This window comes from Girardinichthys multiradiatus, chromosome 23 (assembly GCF_021462225.1).
Source record: "Girardinichthys multiradiatus isolate DD_20200921_A chromosome 23, DD_fGirMul_XY1, whole genome shotgun sequence".
NCBI classification, from domain to species: domain Eukaryota; kingdom Metazoa; phylum Chordata; class Actinopteri; order Cyprinodontiformes; family Goodeidae; genus Girardinichthys; species Girardinichthys multiradiatus.
Genome location: NC_061815.1, coordinates 27,577,798 through 27,598,243, shown reverse-complemented (window position 1 = coordinate 27,598,243; position 20,446 = coordinate 27,577,798). Strand labels below are relative to the sequence as shown.

General features: G+C 38.9%; 2 protein-coding genes across 2 annotated transcripts; both read left to right on the top strand.

Annotated features, from left to right (window-relative positions):
• Positions 1–4,039: 4,039 nt before the first annotated feature.
• LOC124860677 (endonuclease domain-containing 1 protein-like) lies at positions 4,040–5,674 on the top strand. The gene is made up of 2 exons (XM_047354179.1): positions 4,040–4,502; positions 5,046–5,674. Exons 1-2 carry the CDS (start codon positions 4,200–4,202, stop codon positions 5,652–5,654), a joined length of 912 nt encoding a protein of 303 aa, XP_047210135.1. The 5' UTR covers positions 4,040–4,199; the 3' UTR covers positions 5,655–5,674.
• Positions 5,675–9,952: 4,278 nt separating this feature from the next.
• Positions 9,953–13,040, top strand: LOC124860679. Its single transcript, XM_047354181.1, has 7 exons — positions 9,953–11,063; positions 11,170–11,400; positions 11,484–11,625; positions 11,722–11,868; positions 11,957–12,183; positions 12,281–12,408; positions 12,508–13,040. The coding sequence occupies exons 4-7, from the start codon at positions 11,815–11,817 to the stop codon at positions 12,930–12,932; spliced, it is 834 nt and encodes a 277-aa protein (XP_047210137.1). The 5' UTR covers positions 9,953–11,063; positions 11,170–11,400; positions 11,484–11,625; positions 11,722–11,814; the 3' UTR covers positions 12,933–13,040.
• The last annotated feature ends 7,406 nt before the right edge of the window (positions 13,041–20,446 follow it).

Here is a 20,446-nt window from a genome sequence, read left to right as displayed (position 1 = left end):
ACATGGAGCATAGGCAACACATTTTAACATTTAACCTCGAGGCACCTTGGGGTATCAACCATGCACTTTCTGCTTATTTGTTTTTTTTTTTACTCTCAATATCTCAGTCAGCTTAAACTTTGCCAAGATTTGCTTTTTATTTTTAAAATTTCTTTATCCTTTTGATTGCAAGGTATGTGGAATAAGAGCTATGCAGTTTGCATCCACTCTTTACCTTCACTACCGATTTGTCCCATTGATTCCCATTATAACCAGATATTTTTGATGCACTGTAATCCTGGCATTTAGAATACTTTTCCCATGAGCACCAAAATCATCTAAGCATTTATCTTCAAAATACAGGGAAAACAATTTTTAGGTGTGACGACCCCCCTTAAATTACCACAGGCACCATTGCTTCTATTTTCAGTGGGGGACATGGTTCTCTAACCTTTCAAAATGCATGGCAAAATAAATATTTAACACGAAAATACATCCAAAAATAGTCTTGGTGTGTTGGGAATGATATAAAGAAGTGGTGTGAAAGTGGTTTAGAAAATTCTTTTCGGTTAATGTGTGTTATTTGAAGAATCAAAACCCAAGAAGTGTACGTTTTTATATTATATGGCCATTGCTCCATAAATAATAATGCATAACAATCAATATTGTTATTAATTTTTCAACCCAGTCAAAACTGTAACACACACATCCAAAATATTCCACTTTAGTGTTTATTTTCTGGAAAATATTACATATTTTGTGTTTATTGCCTTCAAATATTAGGGTTTTTGGACAAAAAAAAAAGAATATAAAAGATTTGATGCGGTGAAAGTGAAAATTTTTTTTTATATGAAATTGTAAATTTATAAACAGTGTAAGTTCTTGCATTAAACTCTCATTGCTGCAAAAATAGTAATGCCTCAAAATCAATATTATTACCAGTTTTTTAACAAGTCAAGGCTATAACAGCCACTTCCAAAATATTCCATTTTAATGTTTATTTTTGGAAAATATAATATATTTACTGTTTTTCCCCTTCAAGAAATCAGGGTTTTGTTGGACAAAAAGGGCATAAAATACAGAAAAGAATTAAAAACGATATGAAAATCTTTATATCTATGGATAGGTCTGAAGTTGTTGAAAAGATTTCATGCAGTGTAAGTGAAAGAAAAAATATTAAGTTGTTATTACACTTTTATAAGAGGTACCGTTTTGGGATGTAAGCGTAAAAAGTGTAGGTTCAATATAAAGGTACCTCAAGGGTTAATCTTCCAACTCTTGATCTGTGTCTCTGAAGAAATACCGAAAAAGCTGAGAGATAAGAAAAATGCAAAATCTGGTCACATGGAAGTAACTGGGAAATGAATTGACACTTTTAAAACCTCATGATGTTGCTTCAGACATTTGCGTCTCTAAATATGCAAGCCTTGTATTTGGACTGCAGAAAAAAATATAAAGAAATAAATTAGATTTATAAAATGTCAATCAGTTTTTCAAGGATGCTTCGACAGGCAAACTATTTAGTCCGTATAGTATATGTATTTAAACGTTTCCCTGTAAATAATCCTAAATGCAACTGGGTTTTTTTTCTTTGCATTATAACCTTTATGCACAAAAACCTCCATCTGTTTTATCATCTGTAAGCCAAAAAAAAAACTATGCACCAAAGAATCGTGTTAATCAATCTCCAAGATTTTCGTGTATATTTACTTAGGAGTATATTTCATTAGGAGTGTATTATTTATTTAAATATGTAATTGTGCCATAGTCAAATGTCATGTATCCCATCTAATTAATTGTTTATGTATCTGTTTTGTTCTTTTTGTTTGAACACCAAATAGATGCATTTCCGCAAATAAAATACTGTGTTTATTTGTTTCACTCAGCATTGCTTTAAAATGTGGTTTTCCATTTAAATTCAGAAGACTGTTAATAATGCTGGTTATGTATGAGCTTACAATTTTTCTGTTTAGTTGTTTTACAAAATAAAAGATAAAAAACAAACATAAAAAATAAACAACCAGAGTTTTAATTTAAATCAGGATGTCTATTTTAAGCTGTTATAAACCAGTTTAACACCTGTGGATTAGTTATTATGGATGTTTTTGTGGTGGTGGTCATGGTGGCTGTATCAAATAATACAAGGAATCAGTGACAAGCTAGATGGTTGTCTCCAATGGGCAGCGGGTGTAGGCAGGGTACATCCTCCACATGCTACCAGTCCATCACATAACCAGCACAGCAATATGCAAAACCAAAACCGAAAAATATGCACACAAATTTACACACAGTCCTTGGATCCTTACCTGGACTCTGGGATTTAGGGTATGTCCAAGAAAAACTAACATGGGAATCAACTTGCTGCTTGAATTCAATAAACACTACACAAAACCTTACGACTCCAAGACACACTGGACCTCCCTAAGGCTATGAAACCGTTCTTTCCTACATATGCTGCCGTGGGAAGAAATGATCCCAGCAGTGGAGAGGAGATTGTGCCTGTTAATGCGAGGCTATGATGTGAGGCAGATGCCCTTGGAGACCTTGGAGGGTATCCTGGCCGAGAGGCGCGATGGCAACTGTAAGAAATAAAGGAAGTTGCCTTAATAAAATAGATGGTTTTATCATTTACTGTTGAGTCAGTTCATATTCACACCACTTTGTAATCATTTGGAGTTTTAGTAATAAACTTTATAAACTTAGCAGTTTTTTCTTGAAAATCTGATCATTGAAGCAGTGAACTTCAAAAATGTTGCAGTTAAAATAAATTAGCTGTTTTTTTATTCTGTGTCAGTGTTACATTAAAAAAATAATATTTGACACAACACTATATAAACCTTAATCTGAGATTCTATAAAACCAGTTTAAGGGAAAAAAAAACTGAATTTTTTAATAACAGCAAAATATTTTCTGCCTGTTTAACCTTTGAAGGATTTTTCTAGCTGAAAGTATGTGAATCCAGTGATGTTTCAAGAGTTGTTGGAAAACAGGGAAAGCTTTTGTTATTCATTTCCTACAAGAAAAATATTTTTTTAGAAAAAGTTAAGTATATAAAAATGTATAAACGTTAATACCTTAAACTGAATGAGAAGAATATTAAGAAAAAAATAACGGTTCAAGTAGCAGAAAGAATGTAGAAAGAGTTAGTGACCAAAGAACTGCAGCAGGATCATAACGTGTGAACGTTTTATAGCATTGCCACAATTATCAAACCCTCTTTAATAAATTCCTATCAACAAACCCATGTGTAGATTTCCACAAAGACTTTAGAGAAGTTCGTAATCAAAGCGACAGTTTGCAACCCGTTACCTTTTTGAAATTTCTCAAGTAGAGCTGAATGATTTCAGGACAGTATTTAATTGTAATACCATGACTGAAAACTGTGATAAAGACTCGTCGGGTATGACTAATCCTCATTCTACAAGTAGTTTTCTTTCTTTACTCTTACACGAAGTCCCCACCACTCTGTTAGCTTTACCATCTCAGCCGATAAGGAAATACACCAGATGTAGGCTTTAAGAGTCATTACAGACCATCCAATTGGCTGCATATCTTATAGACATGCAGATCGTGAATGCACGGCACTTTAGATATATTACATACTACCAAATATGGCAATCAAGCAGTCCTTTGTGATTGTGATATTGCACACACAGATATTCTGATGTCTAGTGCGATTCTCTCTATAGATATATAAATTGAAAGCTCTGAATATTACAGCTATTACAACCTTCATGTAAAATGGACTAAAACAAGACAACAACCTCTTTAGAAGTCAGAAAGAAATCAATCAGTTCCTATAGCTTTAACAATAATTTTATTTAATTTTGATCTCAAGATTGTTAGTTTGTGCTGTTTCTGCAGACCGACATGACCAGACAAAACATTTTCTTAGGTTATACCAAGAAATTATCTAATGGCTACAAGGAAATTAACATCAGTTTCTGCTACTATGATCACACGTTTCGAAAACTGAGCAAAAAATATAAACATAGGACTTTCCATGAGCTCTGCCGTTTAGTTAGGGGAAGTTGTGCAAAAAGAGGGTGTTGTTCAAAACGTCACTTGCAAGGTTTCAGCTGTCAGTATATAAAGCCTCTGTCTGAGGCAAAAACAACAAACGATTATTTTAAAGCTGAACTTTTTGAGAAGAAACTTATCAGTAGATCTTCCATCTCTCTTCAGCAGATTCCTCTCATTGAACCAATTTATTCCACAGGATGTCTCACAGGAACCCTCTACTGTTCTCCTCAGCAGCCCTGCTCTTCTTCCTGGCCTGGTTTGGTGGTCTGGTCGACGGAGAGGTCAGCAATGATTTCTCCAATTGCCTTGTCTTCTTTTACAATAAAACCCCTCCGACAGGTATCTCAGAGGGGCACAAGCATATATGCCAGCTCTACAAGAACAGATATCGTTTTGCCACCCTGTACCACGGTCAGAATCGGAGCCCTTTGTTCTCCGCCTACATTCTGAGTCTTGCAGACGGAAAGCGGCCTGAAGCAAAGTGGATGTATGAACCACAGGTAGGTAAAATAAGTCAGACAGTGGTCAACACACACCTATCTCTTTCAGAACAGCAGTACTGAGCTAATTGCTTCTTAAAATATTATTTCTATTTTATAATTAAAAAGAGAAAAAAGTACTACTCAAGTACTCAGTACATTGGTATCCTCTATACCAAATAATGTTTTACAATTACATGAGTAATTTTTTGATGACAACATTTGACTTCTCCTTGAGTAAAAACATGTTGAAGTAGTCCTAGTCCTACTTGAGAACAATTTTTGGCTTCTCTACCCACCTCTGCTTCTACACCCAAATGCCTCATACACAGAATACATTTACGACAGTATTTTACATGTTAGATGATTCATCCTCAGCTTTTAATTAAAATATAATTAATTAATGTATCCAAGGATTCTGTATGAACCCTTTGAACAATTTAAGGTGCAAATATACAATTATCTCTGTAGTCTAAGAGAGTATTGCATAATTTGTTGTAGCTTGTAAAATGAATCAGTTGATTGATTGATTTAATAATTCATTCGTTGGCGTTCTTTTTTCAGCTGGCTAGTTCCACTGCCAGTCGAGAAATGAAGCTTTTTAGTGATACTGTTGATCAGAATGTGATTGAAAGCCAAGCAGTCCTCCAGGACTACAGGGGCTCAAGCTTCTCCAAAGGACACCTCAATCCTAGTTCTCACCAGAGCACGAAGGAAGACAGAGAAGCCACCTTTACTCTGACAAACATCGTCCCTCAGCAGGTTGGATCCAACTGTGGCCCCTGGTGCAAACTGGAGAATGAGGTGTTGGAAAGATTCAAGGCCTTCTGCAAAGGGCCAATGTACGTAATCACTGGTGTCATGCCTTACGAGTCCGAGACACACTGGATCAATAACAGAGTGTCTGTTCCTGAGTACATGTGGTCTGCTTACTGCTGCCCCTCATACGTATCTAACCTTCCTGAGGATATGGAACCGTTCTTTCCTACATATGCTGCCGTGGGAAGAAATGATCCCAGCAGTGGACAGGAGATTGTGCCTGTTAATGCCAAAGCGAAGCCATTAGTGGGAGGCTATGATGTGAGGCAGATGCCCTTGGAGACCTTGGAGGGTATCCTGGCCAAGAGGCTGAAAGCATCAGTCCGTCTGTTTGATGGCAACTGTAAGAAATAAAGGAAGTTGCCTTAATAAAAGAGCTGGTTTTATTATTTAACAAAAATATTAACAAAAATAAGTCAACTTAAAGTCAAACATATGTCAATCAACAAACTCTTTACTATGCTAAAACAATCCAACTAAACTACCAAGCAGAATTAAGCAATAACGAAGACTAATGGACTATTTACAATATAAACAAGTTGATTTAAGATGATTGGAAATTATGACCAAAAGAGTGATGCAACATTACTATACAATGTTTATGTTTGAGTACCAAGGATTATCTTGAAGAATCTGGAAATTAAGTTAAGTTAGTCTTGGAACCAACTTAGACAATAATCAGCAACATTTAGACAACCCTTCACAATGCAAGATCAGATAAAATATTATTTTAATTAAATAATATTTTAAAGAATGATCTGCTGAATAAAACCAACCTTCTGGATGACTAATTCTCAACAGTGTCTAATTAGCTGCCTTTATTTATTTAAATTATCTTTGAAGAAATATTATTAAGGGAGTATTTTGGAAACGAGCCTAAATCTTTCTGGAGAAATGGGCTTAATGGCGTTTATTTAGTTATCAAATCTAGTAAATGATGTTCAGGGACTATTATTCACTAGCTTGAAAACCAACAACCTTTCTGTTAAATACTCTTTAGTAGAAAGCACGTGTTCTTACCAGTTAGCCGTAGAGCTAACAAAAGAAGCTTATAGCTTAGCACCAGAATCAAACACACACCTTTAAAATACCAGGGTTAATATAAGGGTTACAATGCATAAGCGCGGACGGCGCGTTATGATCAATCTTCTGTTAAAAATCACCCTTTAAATAAAGTTTGTCTTAACTTTAAAAACACACAAAGAACACAACCTGAACAAGTGTGCTGCAGATAACCTGCTAGCACCAAGATAGCTGAGTTCAACACAAACGAAACTTCATAAAATGAAAAACGTTTAGATCATTTCATTCTAAATCTGTCTCTGCCCAAAACACTTAATCTCATGAACCGTGGTGAGGAAACATTGTCCAAGGACGAAGTTTGAAGAAAGTATCCACAGTCAACAAGCAGTTAGCTCGGTAGCTTTGCGGGGGGTTGAAGGTGCATTCGCTCTGAACAAAAGTGTTAGCTCCGGAGCTGTAGCTGGGCGGCCCGTCCTGTCTGCTCCTACAGGGCTCGGAGAGACAGTCAGCAATGCTTGTACCTTAATTACCCCCGTTCATGAATGAAAATACCGGATACACAGACAGTATTTCATTCGTACTTATCTTTGCATATGATCGATGATCGTATGACACTCTTGGATCCAGTTTGAAGAGATCATGTCTGTTTGCCAGCAAAGAGACATCAGCGCGCTGGGCCTCCCCTGACCAGTCCCACTAGAGGCCGTGTGGAAAGAGGGCGGATGTAGCAACAGCTGTGATTTAATTTGGGTAGGGACGTCACAGGAAGTCTGCAGTAATCCCGTTTCCTGGCTGTGCCGGAAGAAGGTTAATGCACTTTATTTTGAAAAGTTCCTGAAGAGTTCGTACCGGAGTTTAATGTTGAAATCCATGGCTGTGGGTCCCAACAATAAGCTTCATCAAAAAGGAAAGTTTTAAGCCTAGCCTTAAAAGTAGACAGTTTGTCCATCTAGAGCCCACTGATGGCCATTGTTATACTAAAAACCACAACAATTGGGATACCTTTCTCTGTCAGATTGACCATAACCATTGGAAAAGAGAAGGGGTCATACAAGTAGCAGAAATGGAGGGTGTGTTTGCACCTCAACCATAACTGGGCCGGTTTAGGCTAAACCTGACTCCCCCTTACTCCATCCAACAGGGAGGGAAGAAGGTGGAGGTAGAAAATAAGGAAGATAGCTCAGGATAACCGAAGCCACTCCAACTATAAGCTTTATCAAAAAGGAAAGTTTTAAGCCTAGCCCTAAAAGTAGACAGGGTGTCTGCCTCATGGACTAAAACTGGGAGCTGGTTCCACAGAAGAGGAGCCTGATAACTAAAGGATTTGCCTCCCATTCTACTTCTAGAGACTCTAGGAACCACCAGTAAACCTGCAGTCTGAGAACGAAGTGCTCTGTTAGGAACATATGTAACAATCAGATCTCTGATGTATGATGGAGCTAGATCATTAAGGGCTTTATATGTGAGGAGGAGAATTTTTAATTCTATTCTGGATTTAACAGGGAGCCAATGAAGGGAATCTAAAGTAGGAGAAATATGATCTCACTTTTTAATTTTCATCAGAACTCTTGCTGCAGCATTTTGAATCAGCTGAAGGCTTTTAACTGCATTTTGTGGACATCCTGATAGTAAAGAATTACAATAGTCCAGCCTTGAAGTAACAAATGCATGGACTAGTTTTTCAGCGTCCCTCCTGGATAGGATATTTCTAATTTTAGCAATGTTCCGGAGATGAAAGAAGGAAACCCTAGAAACCTGTTTGATATGGGATTTAAATGACATGTCCTGGTCAAAAATAACACCAAGGTTTTTTACTTTATTACTGGAGGTCAATTTAATGCCATCCAGGTTAAGTGATTGACTAAGCAGTTTCTTTTTTAAAGACTCCGGTCCAAAGACGACAACTTCTGTCTTGTCTGAATTTAGAAGCAGAAAATTTAAAGTCATCCAAGTTTTTATGTCTTCAAGACATGCTTGAAGTCTGTCTAAGTGGTTGGGCTCATCAGGATTCATGGATAAGTAAAGCTGAATGTCATCAGCGTAACAGTGAAAATTGATTCTATGCTGCCTGATAATTTTACCTATTGGAAGCATATATATAGTAAAGAGAATTGACCCAAGTACTGAACCCTGTGGTACTCCACAATTAACCCTGGAGTTTAAAGATGATTTATCATTTACATGAACAAACTGGAATCTGTCAGACAGATAAGATTTAAACCAGCCTAGCGCTGTTCCCCTGATCCCTACAGCATATTCCAGCTTTTTTAAGATAATATAATGGTTGACTGTATCAAATGCAGCACTAAGATCTAACAGAACCAGTACAGACACAAGTCCATTATCTGAGGCCATGAGAATATCATTAGTGACTTTCAGCAGAGCTGTTTCAGTGCTATGATGAGCTCTGAAGCCTGACTGAAACTCTTCAAACAGGTCATTGCTGTGTAAATGCTCACACATTTGATTAGCAACTATTTGAATGTACCATTAAATGTACAATTTATTTAATACATCATTAAATATTAAGTGTACCAATCATTACGTCATGTCGTCTTTAAAATTATACTTAATTATTCAGTGGCACATTTAATTGCATAATAGTCCATTTCATGATATAATGGTACATTTATTGTTTCTAATGATGTATTAAATAAATGGTACCTTTAATTTAATGGCACATTTAATATTACATTTCTTTCATGTTACATTTACTTCACTTATGGGACATTAACAACATTTATTTATTTAATGATGATTTTATTGTATTAAATTTGACCCTCCATTCTTGATGCCTGTACAGGAGGTCATGTCAGAATTTGAATCACGTGAGCTGGAGCAGACACACATCTAAAACTTGCAGGGAATCGGTCCCTGAGGACCAGGGCTGTGAACCATTAAAGTACAGTTTCTAAATTGTGAAGGTAATGCCTTTTTGCCCTTTTGTTCACCAAGTACCTTTCTCTTGCTAGGTGCATTTTTCTTTCGTTTCAGCAATTTGAAACATAAAAGTAATGTCATTGTTCAAAGGAAACAATCACTTAATAAATGAGTAAAATACAACTGTACATTTTGTTTATTCAACTGAGATAGGCATGGTCTGTTTCCTTGTTTGATATTTTGTTATTTCTTCATTATTATTATTTTTACATTAACTGGCCTTTACTACAACTAAAAACAGGGACCTAACTGGTCCTTCAAACAAAGAAATTGCCAAAAGACTAAATGAAGAAAACAAAAATGGGAGTGGCACAGGAGTGGGAGTCGTTCTAAATGGGAGCGGGATGGGAGTGGGAGTCAATTTACCAGCAGTGGGATGTGTGGAAATATAAATGCCTTATCATTAGTAGCTAAAGCTAAGATATATTTGGGATTTGCTGCTTATAAATTGATTATTATTAGGAGTTTTTAGTTATGCTTTTGAGAGTTAGAAAAATCCTTAAACAGTAGCTTCTAGTGTGGTCACACAATGAGTGTTTATTATTCAAGGTTAAAGCTTGCAGGTGTTTTCTGTCTGTATCGTGAGAAGCCGGCAGTATATTAGGGAGGCATGGTACTCTTCTCCCTGAAGATTCCTGAAGACGTGTGGGAAATAATTCTTTAACTAAATTATGAAATGTATCTCTGTTTCTTTGATACTGTTGCTGGGGAGACATCCACAGACAGAATGATTGTGTATGTGTACTGCACATAGCTGTCAAGTCTCCCGTTTTGGCCGGGAAACTACCGTATTTTAACCTCTTTCCCGCCGTCCTCCCGTATTAGTATTCTCCCGTAAATCTCCCGTATTACTATATAATAATAACAAAACATTCCTCTGCTTCTTTCTCTGAATTCTGTCACTAGCCTCGCGAGAACTGCCACCTGCAGTAGCCTGGGTGGCAGTTGTCGCAATATTAGTGCCGACGGCGGGAACAAACCTGGAACAACAAAGGAGAGAAATGGATAGATGTGACGAAAGAGAAGGCATTCCGGCCAGAAAAAGAAAGACATCGTGCAAATATCTTGAAAAATGGGACAGCGAATTTTCTTTTCTAAAGAAGAGCAGGATGGGGCACAGTCACGCGTTCTGTAAGATTTGTAACTGCGATTTTAGTGTCTCCCACGGGGGAAGGAACGACATCAGTCAGCATGAAAAATCGACCAAGCACAAGCGCTGGCTAGAGGCACAGAAACATGCCCAGGCGATGTCAACATTTGTGACTAGAAATACCACCGAGGCAGACCAGGTCATAAATGCAGAGGTTAAAATGGCAATGCTGTGTGCCAAAAACAATGTTGCTTTCAACTTCTGTGATGACTTCAATAAGTGTGTAGCTGAAATGTTCCCGGACTCTGCTATCGCACGGAAATTCTCGGCGGAAAAAACCAAGGCTACCCAACTCATCAAAGGTAAGCTGAGTCAAATTAAGTATGAGTATTGTGTATGCATATGCCTACTTAATAATGTCCCTTATGCATATTTGTAGGGTAATGATTAGGTAATTTTAATTACTGGGCTCTCTCAACAGGTGCCATAGCAACAGAGCTAGATGACGAGTTGGCCAAAACATGCCGATCTCAGCCATTTTCTGTGATGTGCGACGAATCGAACAACAGAAAAGGAAATAAAGAATTTGTCATCCTAACTAGACTCTACGATGAGGCCACTCTGCAGGTCGTTACAAGATTCATGGAGATGTCTGTATGCAACGTGGGAAATGCAGAAAATCTGTATGAAAAACTGAGTGAAGCACTAAGGTAAGGGAACTCCACTGTGTTGTTGACGTGTGTAATAGTTTGCTTGTAATTATAACCATACGTTTTGTCTAAGTCGTTTTATGGCATTTCTTTCTGTTATCCATAGAAAAAGGGGCATCCCATGGGAGAACCTGATAGCCTTTAACTCTGATAATGCGAGCGTCATGAAAGGCAGACACAACTCTGTTATCAGCAGACTGAAACAGAGCCAGCCCCACGTCCAGGACCTCGGCTGCATCTGCCACCTGGCGCAGCTGGCCACTGGCTGTTGCATCAGAGCAGCCCAGGTACCGGTGGAAGACATCCTGGTGGGGATATACACCCACTTTGATAAAAGGTAGATGCAAATAAATTAAATAGGACTTCTATTTGTTCTAGGTCTGCAGTTAATATTCTTATAAACATTTTTCTATCTTTCAGTGCAAAAAGATGTGAACTGTACAAAGGGTTTGTAGATTTCACTGATTAAGACCACCTGAAGCTCCTCGGGTACTGCAGCACCAGATGGCTGAGTCTGCTAACCTGCATCCAGAGAGTGTTGAACCAGTGGGATGCACTGCAGGTAAGGATGGTAACTCCAGCAGATATATACACAGTTAACTATGCTAGATTTCCATTTTAACCATGAATTGCCACCCTGTGTCCATATGTACTGTAGGCCTACTTTAACAGTCATGAGGAGGTGGAGAGGAGTGCCAAAGTGCGCGATCTAGCAAGCCATCTGCGTGATCCAATCGTGAAGGCTTACTTCATGTTCCTGAGTGCTGCCCTTAAGCCTTTATATGAATTTAATATTGTCTTCCAGGTGGGTGTCAATCATATTGGATGAATTAAATATGGTTGTACTTATTGTAGCCTTTTTATTACAGTGTGACCAATTATATTTTCTTCAGTCAGAGGCCGTGCAGATTCACAGACTTGAAGGGGAGATGTGTAGGCTGATCAAGAGGAACCTGGTGTTCCTCATACCAGCCAGGGCCATCATGGGTGTACCTCTCAAGGAGGTGGAGTATGGAGAAGGACATCAGTTGGCTGACGAAGAGCTCTTTATAGGAGCAGAAACAAAGGCATTCATGGCAAGGAAAGAGCTCCCTGTGTCAGCGGAGAAGAAAATCTTTCAGTGAGTATATTACCCAGCAGTTATTTAATTATATAATCTTTTCACAGTATGAGATTATAGGCTGTAGTGTTTTTTGTTTACTCTTTTGCTGTTGTAGATCTGTGAGAAGATTCTATGAAGCAGTGCTTCAGAAGATGTTCTCCTCCTTTCCTCTTGACCATCCACTCCTGAAGGACATGAAAGTGCTGGACCCTGCTGCTCGCCTTGACATTACTCCAGGGACAGGTAGATGTTAGAGTCAGTTCCTCATTGATAGAATGAATAAATGAATATTGCATGGTTTAGATCTGCAATGTTCAGTCAAACACTTGTTTTACATTACAGTGGCAAGGCTAGGGGCCCTTTTCCCTCAGTTGAGCTTGAGTGAGGATAGGCTGAGAGAGGAACTCATTGACTACCAGGTGACAGATAGCAAGCATCTCCCACATGAAGACAAAACTGACAGATTCTGGGGACTGGTAGGGAAAGATGTGAGGTTCAGTGAGCTGCCAAGATTAATGAAGGCTTTACTATGCATTCTCCACAGCACTGCCAGTTCTGAAAGAGTGTTCAGTATGGTAAGAAAGATTGTTACAGAGAATAGGATGTCATTAGACAACAGCACGGTTTGTGCTTTACTGTCATGTAAAATCAACCACTCTGGCCCAGGCCACAAATACACTCCATCCAAACGAGTCTTAAAGGATGCAAAGGCTGCAACAAATCTGTATAATAAGTCTTTAGTGAATGCCAGAGAGCCACCTGAGTGAACATGAGAAATTTAAATAAAATGTGTAATGAAGACAAAATGTAAATGTTTAACCTATAAACAAGCAATGTATATATAAACTGAAAATGTGTTAAATAAATAAATGTGCTTGAACCCCTTTTGTGTTTCATTTAGGCTCTGTTATAACATAGGAATGTCCACAGCATTCAGTGTCAACAAAGGTAGGCTTATTGTAGTCTGTTAGTGGTTGACAAGTGGTTATTTTAGATATCTTGTACACCTGTGCTAAAATGCAAGGGATACTGGAGCTTGGTCGGGGTAGTGGGATGGCTCACAGCGGTCCCCAGAAAATTTCCCTTATTTTCAAATCCAAAACTTGACAGGTATGGTACTGCATAGCAGCGTGGGGTATACAATGTAATGTAACGCAGCCCCCAGTGAGACAACACACAGACGTTTCCAGGTACCCGTGTAAGTGTGATGTCTCCCTGACTGAATTCAGATTGGTTTTAATAAACTTGTGGAAACGTACAACTGATCTCTGACTGAGGATTGTCCTTTGGGGTGCCAAATAAAAAGAATCGATGAGAGGTGAGGAGTAATGTAAGAGTTAACTGACGGCCAGTAAAGTTTTCCTACCTCGACGGTTTGGTGCCGTGACCCGGATTTGGCACTAACTAAAGGATAATTAATTGACTACGAGGCGGACGTCGTTCTACAACACCACAGGGTCGACCCAAAACAAAAGGTGATGAGGTGCCTTTAAATGACACCTCATCAGGGGGTTGTTAGGAATAACCTTTATTAATATGCTAATAGCTGTTTTTCCCATTTATACCATAGTGAAATAAAGTATAGGTTCTAATGTTTCCCTTTTGTTACAATAGGATAAGAATGCTCATAAACATACAGTACAAGGATAAATGGCCCAAGGTTTGTCATAAATGACCTGAGGCTGCGGCACTGGGGTTGATAGTGGAGCAACCGTTATAACTAGTTTGATTAGAAAGACACAGCACACTTAGGGTGTATTCACACTTGCCACTTTTGGTCCGCTTTAAACGGACCAGAGTTTGTTTCCCCCCTTGGTCCGGACCTTTTGTGCAGGTGTGAATACACTCAAGCGAACCCTGATCTGGACCAAACAACCGGACCGAAACCCGCTTTTTGAGGTGGTCTCGGTCCGCTTCCAAACGGACTCTGGTGCGGTTCGCTTATGGTCTGAATACAAACCGGCCCCGATCCGAACCAACTACAAAAAGCGTACGTCTCTTTGGACATAAAAAGCCACCGTAGCGGGTAGCAAAGCTGTGTGTTGCTTAGCAACACTACTGGCTTGTTGTGGGACAAGGCACGTAGAGAACGTCGGCGTTCAGCACGCATTCTCCGAAGGGGTTCCAAAATTATAAATGGAACGTCTCAAAGTCTGTGTTGAATGAGCTGCTCTTGACTCTCACAATAATATTGCAGCTGTAATAACGGCACAAATATGCAGAACAGAGGTGCTGCACGCAGCATGTCTCAAGCTGTTTTCCTAAATTTCCGGGTCTGTGCTCTGTCCCGCCCCCGTCATTTCTGTCCAATGGGAACAATGATCGTCACCCGCGTGGCTTTGTTTCCAAGTAATAGTTCACTTGCAAATAGTACAATGTGAAAGGAAAGTTTGCTTTTGGTCCGGAACAAACAAGCGGACCAAAGGACTTTCCTGGTGTGAATACACCCATAGTCTACTGATAATCACTGAGGGAGGGCACATACATTGTACTGGAGTGCCAGATATAAAAACTATATGTGACCTTCTATTGGGGCTCTTCGTCATCCTTTACAGACTGCGACGGTCCGAGACGGGAGCCTCAGCGCTGATCTCTGTAATCATTCCTTTGCCTAAATTTAGATTAAAAGTGCTAAAAGTTAGAAACTGTATGATAGTCGTTCATTTAAGAGTCTTTAGATAGAATGTGTGATCGTTTCAGGGGTCCAAGGATCGGAGGGGCTCCGAGGCGTCTGACCGCCAACAGGGTGCGGTAGCTCGGACAGGGGTTAACTGATCTAAATTAGTGAGCTGCCTTTAAATGACATCTCATCAGGGGGGTTGTTTGGAATAACCTTTATTAATATGACTCATAGCTGGGGTTTTTTCCCATTTTTACCATAGTGAAATAAAGTATAAGTTCTAATGTTTCCCTTTTGTTACAATAGGATAAGAATGCTCATAAACATACAGTACAAAGATAAATGGCCCAAGGTTTGTCATAAATGACCTGTGGCTGCGGCACTGGGGTTGATAGTGGAGCAACTGTTATAACTAGTTTGATTAGAAAGACACAGCACACTTAGATTAAGGACGGACACCTGCTACTACACAACCTAACAGATAGACACCACAATGGTGACACATAGTCTACTGATAAACACTGAGGGAGGGAACATCCATTGCATTGGAGTGCCAGATATAAAAAATTGTATATGACCTTCTATCGAGGCTCTTCGTTATCCTCTAACAGACAGCAACGGTCCGAGACGGGAGCCTCAGCGCTGATTTCTGTAATCATTCCTGTGCCTAAATTTAGATTAAAAGAGCTAAAAGTTAGAAACTGGCTGAGAGTCGTTCCTTTAAGAGTCTTTAGATAGAGTGTGTGATCGCTTCATGGGGACCAAGGACCGGAGGAGCTCCGAGGCGTCTGACACCGCGGTGAAGTTAGTTTGAAGTTGGATAATGGATATTCTAGTTCCGCGGATTCAGCGGCGTCAGCCTTCTGTTTCGGCCGGCAAAAGCAGGCAGATTCCGGGCAACTGCTCTCTGCTGTCTCGCTCCTCCTACATGCGGTGGTTCGTTTAGGGACCGTCGATAAATGTCCGAGCCAAACACTCGGGAGAAACAAAAATTAATAACTTTCATGTCTTGTAACCCAGTGACACAAAATTCATGTCAAATCATATTAGACGAGAAAGATGTGGCACACTAAATTATTTTGAATTTAAGTGCATTTTCTATTTTTTATTAATTTTTAATATTACAATTCGCAATTTTTCTTCAATAGCTTTGAGATTATGTGACCAATTCACACAAAATCACTCTTAAATCATCCTACTAGACTGGGAGAAGGAGGCACACCCATTATTTTCTCATTTAGATGGATTTCCTTTTTCCTTTTTTTTTAATGAATTTTCTATATTAAAATTCACTGTTTTTCTTCAATAGCTTCCAGGTCATGTGACCAATTCACAAAAAATATGTATGAAATTGTTCTACTACACTGAATAGATGAGGCACGCACCCTTTTTTATTACCTTTTAAGTCTTTTTACATTTTTTAGGATTATTTTTATTTCAAAATTAGCATTTTTCTTCAATAGTTTCTAGGTCATCTGACCAATTCTCACAAAATCTATCTGAAATTGTTCTGCTACACTGGATAGATGTGTCACACCCTTTTTTATTCCATTTCAAGTCTTCTCTGTATTTTTAGGAATTTGTTTTGTCAGAAATTTTGATTTTTCTTCAATAGTTCCATTTCATGAGACCCACTGACACAAAATCTGTCTGAAATTGTTCTACTAATCTGGATAGATGAGGCACACCCTTTTTTATTCCATTTTAAGCATTTTTATATTTTTTAGTATTTTGTTTGGTCAAAATTTGTGATTGTTCTTCAATAGCTTCCAGGTCATGTGACCAATTCACACAAAATCTATTTGAAATTGTTGTACTACACTGGATAGATTAGTCACACCCTTTTTTATTCCAATTTAAGTCTTTTAAAATGTTTTAGGAAATTTTTGGGTCATAAATTTGCATTTTTCTTCAATAGCTTCCAGGTCATGTGACCAATTCACACAAAATATGTATGAAATTGTTCTGCTAGATTGGATAGATGAGGCACACCCTTTTTTTTATCTGATTTTAATGCATTTTCTATTTTTTATAAATTTCTTTCATAACAAATCATGGTTTTTTCAATAGCTTTTAGGTCAAATGACCCAATGATAAAAAATTATTGTGAAATCTTTCTACTACACGGAATAGATGAGACACACTTCTTTTTCAAGAATTTTTGTAATCACAATTGATCATTTTGATTAAACATAGGATTATAATACATACTGTGATCAGTTGCAAGGTAATTCTGAAAGCTTACAAGCTACAGTCAAATGTAAAACATTCATTTTAGCAGATCACACCTGCTTTTTTGAAACTGTCCAGCTTTACTGTATACATCTTCAATGCATGAACAAGTTTCTTGGTATATCTGATTGTGACTTAACCTTACTTTGGAAAAAGAGGGGCACAGACGTTGTCCCTTCTCAAATCAAGGGTCAAAGCGTTCGTCCATCATTCAGAGCTATGCTCCTTTTGTCCGCATCAGCAGTTGACAGGAGAGGTATGTGTGTGATTGTATTTTTTAAGGTCATGTTTCACTTATTTGTCAACATTTACTTCATCATTTTAAAACTGATATCAACAATTGTTCAGATTTACTGGCAAAGACAGTTTAACCACTTTAAATATTTATAAATTATAATGTTGTTTATGGAGAATATTGCAAGCCTGTTTAATGTGGCTGTCCATGCATCAGGAGTGGTTAGAGTTGCCAACCGTCCCTTGAAAAACGGAATTGTCCCATATTTAGAATAAAAAGTACGCGTCCCGTATTGAGCTGAAACGGGACGCACGTAGTCCCGTATTATTAGGTGGATCAAAAATCTTCACTAAAATGTCAATAGAATCAATAAATGATGGGGTGCTTGATATTTAACATTACAGTAAATTCATTACCAGCCATATCCTGCTCTGTGACCAATGAGCTGACAGAATATTTTGATTCATCTCATTGGCCAGCAGGTACCGTTGCTAAGGACAGATACAGGTGATACGTCGATTCGCGTTTTCCCATCAGATACAGTTTCCCCAGCGTCTCCTCGCCGCATACGCGACAAAAAAGGCCCGTGTTTGTTCAGCGCTCATAACCTGCGCGCCGTGCTTCCGCCGCAGGAGATCTACGGACACCGTGAAAGCTCAAACAACGTGTTTTTCGGCGAAGTTGTCCCACTTTCTTGCAACTGTGCTCTCATCATAGATAGATAGATAGATAGATAGATAGATAGATAGATAGATAGATAGATAGATAGATAGATAGATAGATAGATATCTAGATAGATAGATAGATAGATAGATAGATAGATAGATAGATAGATAGATAGATAGATAGATAGATAGATAGATAGATAGATAGATAGATAGATAGATAGATAGATAGATAGATAGATAGATAGATAGATAGATAGATATCTAGATAGATAGATAGATAGATAGATAGATAGATAGATAGATAGATAGATAGATAGATAGATAGATAGATAGATAGATAGATAGATAGATAGATAGATAGATAGATAGATAGATAGATAGATAGATAGATAGATAGATAGATAGATAGATAGATAGATAGATAGATAGATAGATAGATAGATAGATAGATAGATAGATAGTGAAGTGACTCACAGCCAGGGGCAAACTGGCATACGGGTCAACCGTGGAAATCCCCGGTGGACCGCTGGCTTAGGCATTTCTTATTTTGTGAATGTTTAGTTTTTAATAACCACCTTTCACAGACGCAGGGCACTGGGCCGGTGGTTCACTTCAGCCCGTGAACCACCGGCCCACGAGCTGAATCACCGGCCCACCGCCCTGCACAGACGCAGGGCGAGCGCGACTTCAAGTACGCAAGAGGCGACAGTTTCTGGGGCGCTGATATTTTTATATATCAACCTGTTAAGGATAACCTTTATTTATATGACTCATAGAAGTTTTTCCCATTTATACCATAATGATATAGTCTACTGATAAACACTGAGGGAGGGAACATCCATTGCATCAGAGTGCCAGATATACAACTACATGTGACCTTCTATTGGGGCTCTTCCTCATCCTTTCACAGACGCGACGGTCCGAGACGAGCCTCGGCGCTGATCTCTGTAATCATGGCTGAGAATCATTCCTTTAAGAGTCAGTGTTAGATAGAGTGTGATCGCTTCTGGGGACCAAGTACTGGAGAAACTCCGAGAGGTCTGACCGCCAACAGGGTGCGGTAGCTCGGACAAACCTCTCCTCTGCTCCAGTCAGGCAGATCAGCTCTGCTGCACACTGGCGAACAGCTGATCTGTAACACATGAACATGCGCTGCAGGTCGGCCAGCTGAGCTGACAATGAAGATCAGGAAAAAAAAACCAGGCTACTTTGCCCCTGGCTGGCTCGTCTCGGACTGCCGCGTCTGTGAAAGGATGAGGACGAGCCCCAATAGAAGGTCACATGTAGTTTTATATCTGGCACTCTGATGCAATGGATGTTCCCTCCGTCAGTGTTTATCAGTAGACTAGTGTCACCATTGTGGTGTCTATCTGGTAGGTTGTGTAGTAGCGGCTGTCCATCCTTAATCTAAGTGTGCTGCTGCATTCTAATCAAACCAGTTACAGCCTGCTCCACCATCAAACCCAGTGCCCCAGCCACAGGTCATTTATGACAAACCTTGGGCCATTTATCCTTGTAATGTGTGTCGATGAGCATTCTTGTCTTATTCTAACAAAAAGAAACAATAGAACTTATGCTTCATATCAATATGGTATAAATGGGAAAAACTTCTATGAGTCATATAAATAAAGGTTATCCTTAACAGGTTGATATATAAAAATATCAGCGCCCCAGAAACTGTCGCCTCTTGCGTACTTGATGTCGCGGTGGGCCGGTGATTCAGCTCGTGGGCCGGTGGTTCACGGGCTGAAGTGAACCACCGGCCCAGCGCCCTGCGTCTGTGAAAGGTGGTTATTAAAAACTAAACATTCACAAAATAAGAAATGCCTAAGCCAGCGGTCCACCGGGGATTTCCACGGTTGACCCGTATGCCAGTTTGCCCCTGGCTGTGAGTCACTTCACTAAATGGAGACCAAACACGTTTTAATCAAAAATGCACCAGAAACTGAAACCCGAGTCCAGTCCATGTGAAAACAAGTCCAGGCTTAATTATGCAAGGATATTCGAAAAATAGTGGCTCGTTTTACATCTGGTTACATTCCCGCCGCTTAGTCTGGCGGTTCTTTTGCTTGATGTTGAGAGCATGGGAAATCTCCAACACGGACTTAAAATGCTGTGCAAATCTGTCCAGATCATATTTTCTCCTCTATGTTCTTCAGCCGCTGTGTTGAGCTGTCAGTCATGATTCTGCGCCCCCGTGATCTGAGGCCCCGCCCCCCACGCCAAAAGTTTGGAAGCTGAAAAAAAATCTGCAAGTTCGAAAAAAAACTTGAATCTGAAAAGTAGTTTTGAACTTATTTTTTTCCAGTTTCACATCTATTTTTTCTCAGTTGCAAAACTTTTTTCCAGTTTTCAAATTTTTTACGGGGAGGTTCAAAATAATTTTTCAGGTTCAAATGTTTTTCTTTTAAACAAACTTTTATTTTTCAGGTTCAAATTTTTTTCTTTTGAACAAACTTTTATTTTTTAGGTTCAAATTGTTTTCTTTTGAACAAACTTTTATTTTTCAGGTATAATTTTTTTTTG

Excerpts from the sequence above, each read along its gene's own strand:
- LOC124860679 (XM_047354181.1), top strand. The coding sequence starts at position 11,815 with ATGTTCCTGAGTGCTGCCCTTAAGCCTTTATATGAATTTAATATTGTC. Across the intron at positions 12,184-12,280 it reads GCGGAGAAGAAAATCTTTCA|ATCTGTGAGAAGATTCTATG; the intron begins GTGAGTATATTA and ends TTGCTGTTGTAG. Across the intron at positions 12,409-12,507 it reads TGACATTACTCCAGGGACAG|TGGCAAGGCTAGGGGCCCTT; the intron begins GTAGATGTTAGA and ends TTTACATTACAG.
- LOC124860677 (XM_047354179.1), top strand. The coding sequence starts at position 4,200 with ATGTCTCACAGGAACCCTCTACTGTTCTCCTCAGCAGCCCTGCTCTTC. Across the intron at positions 4,503-5,045 it reads AGTGGATGTATGAACCACAG|CTGGCTAGTTCCACTGCCAG; the intron begins GTAGGTAAAATA and ends TTCTTTTTTCAG.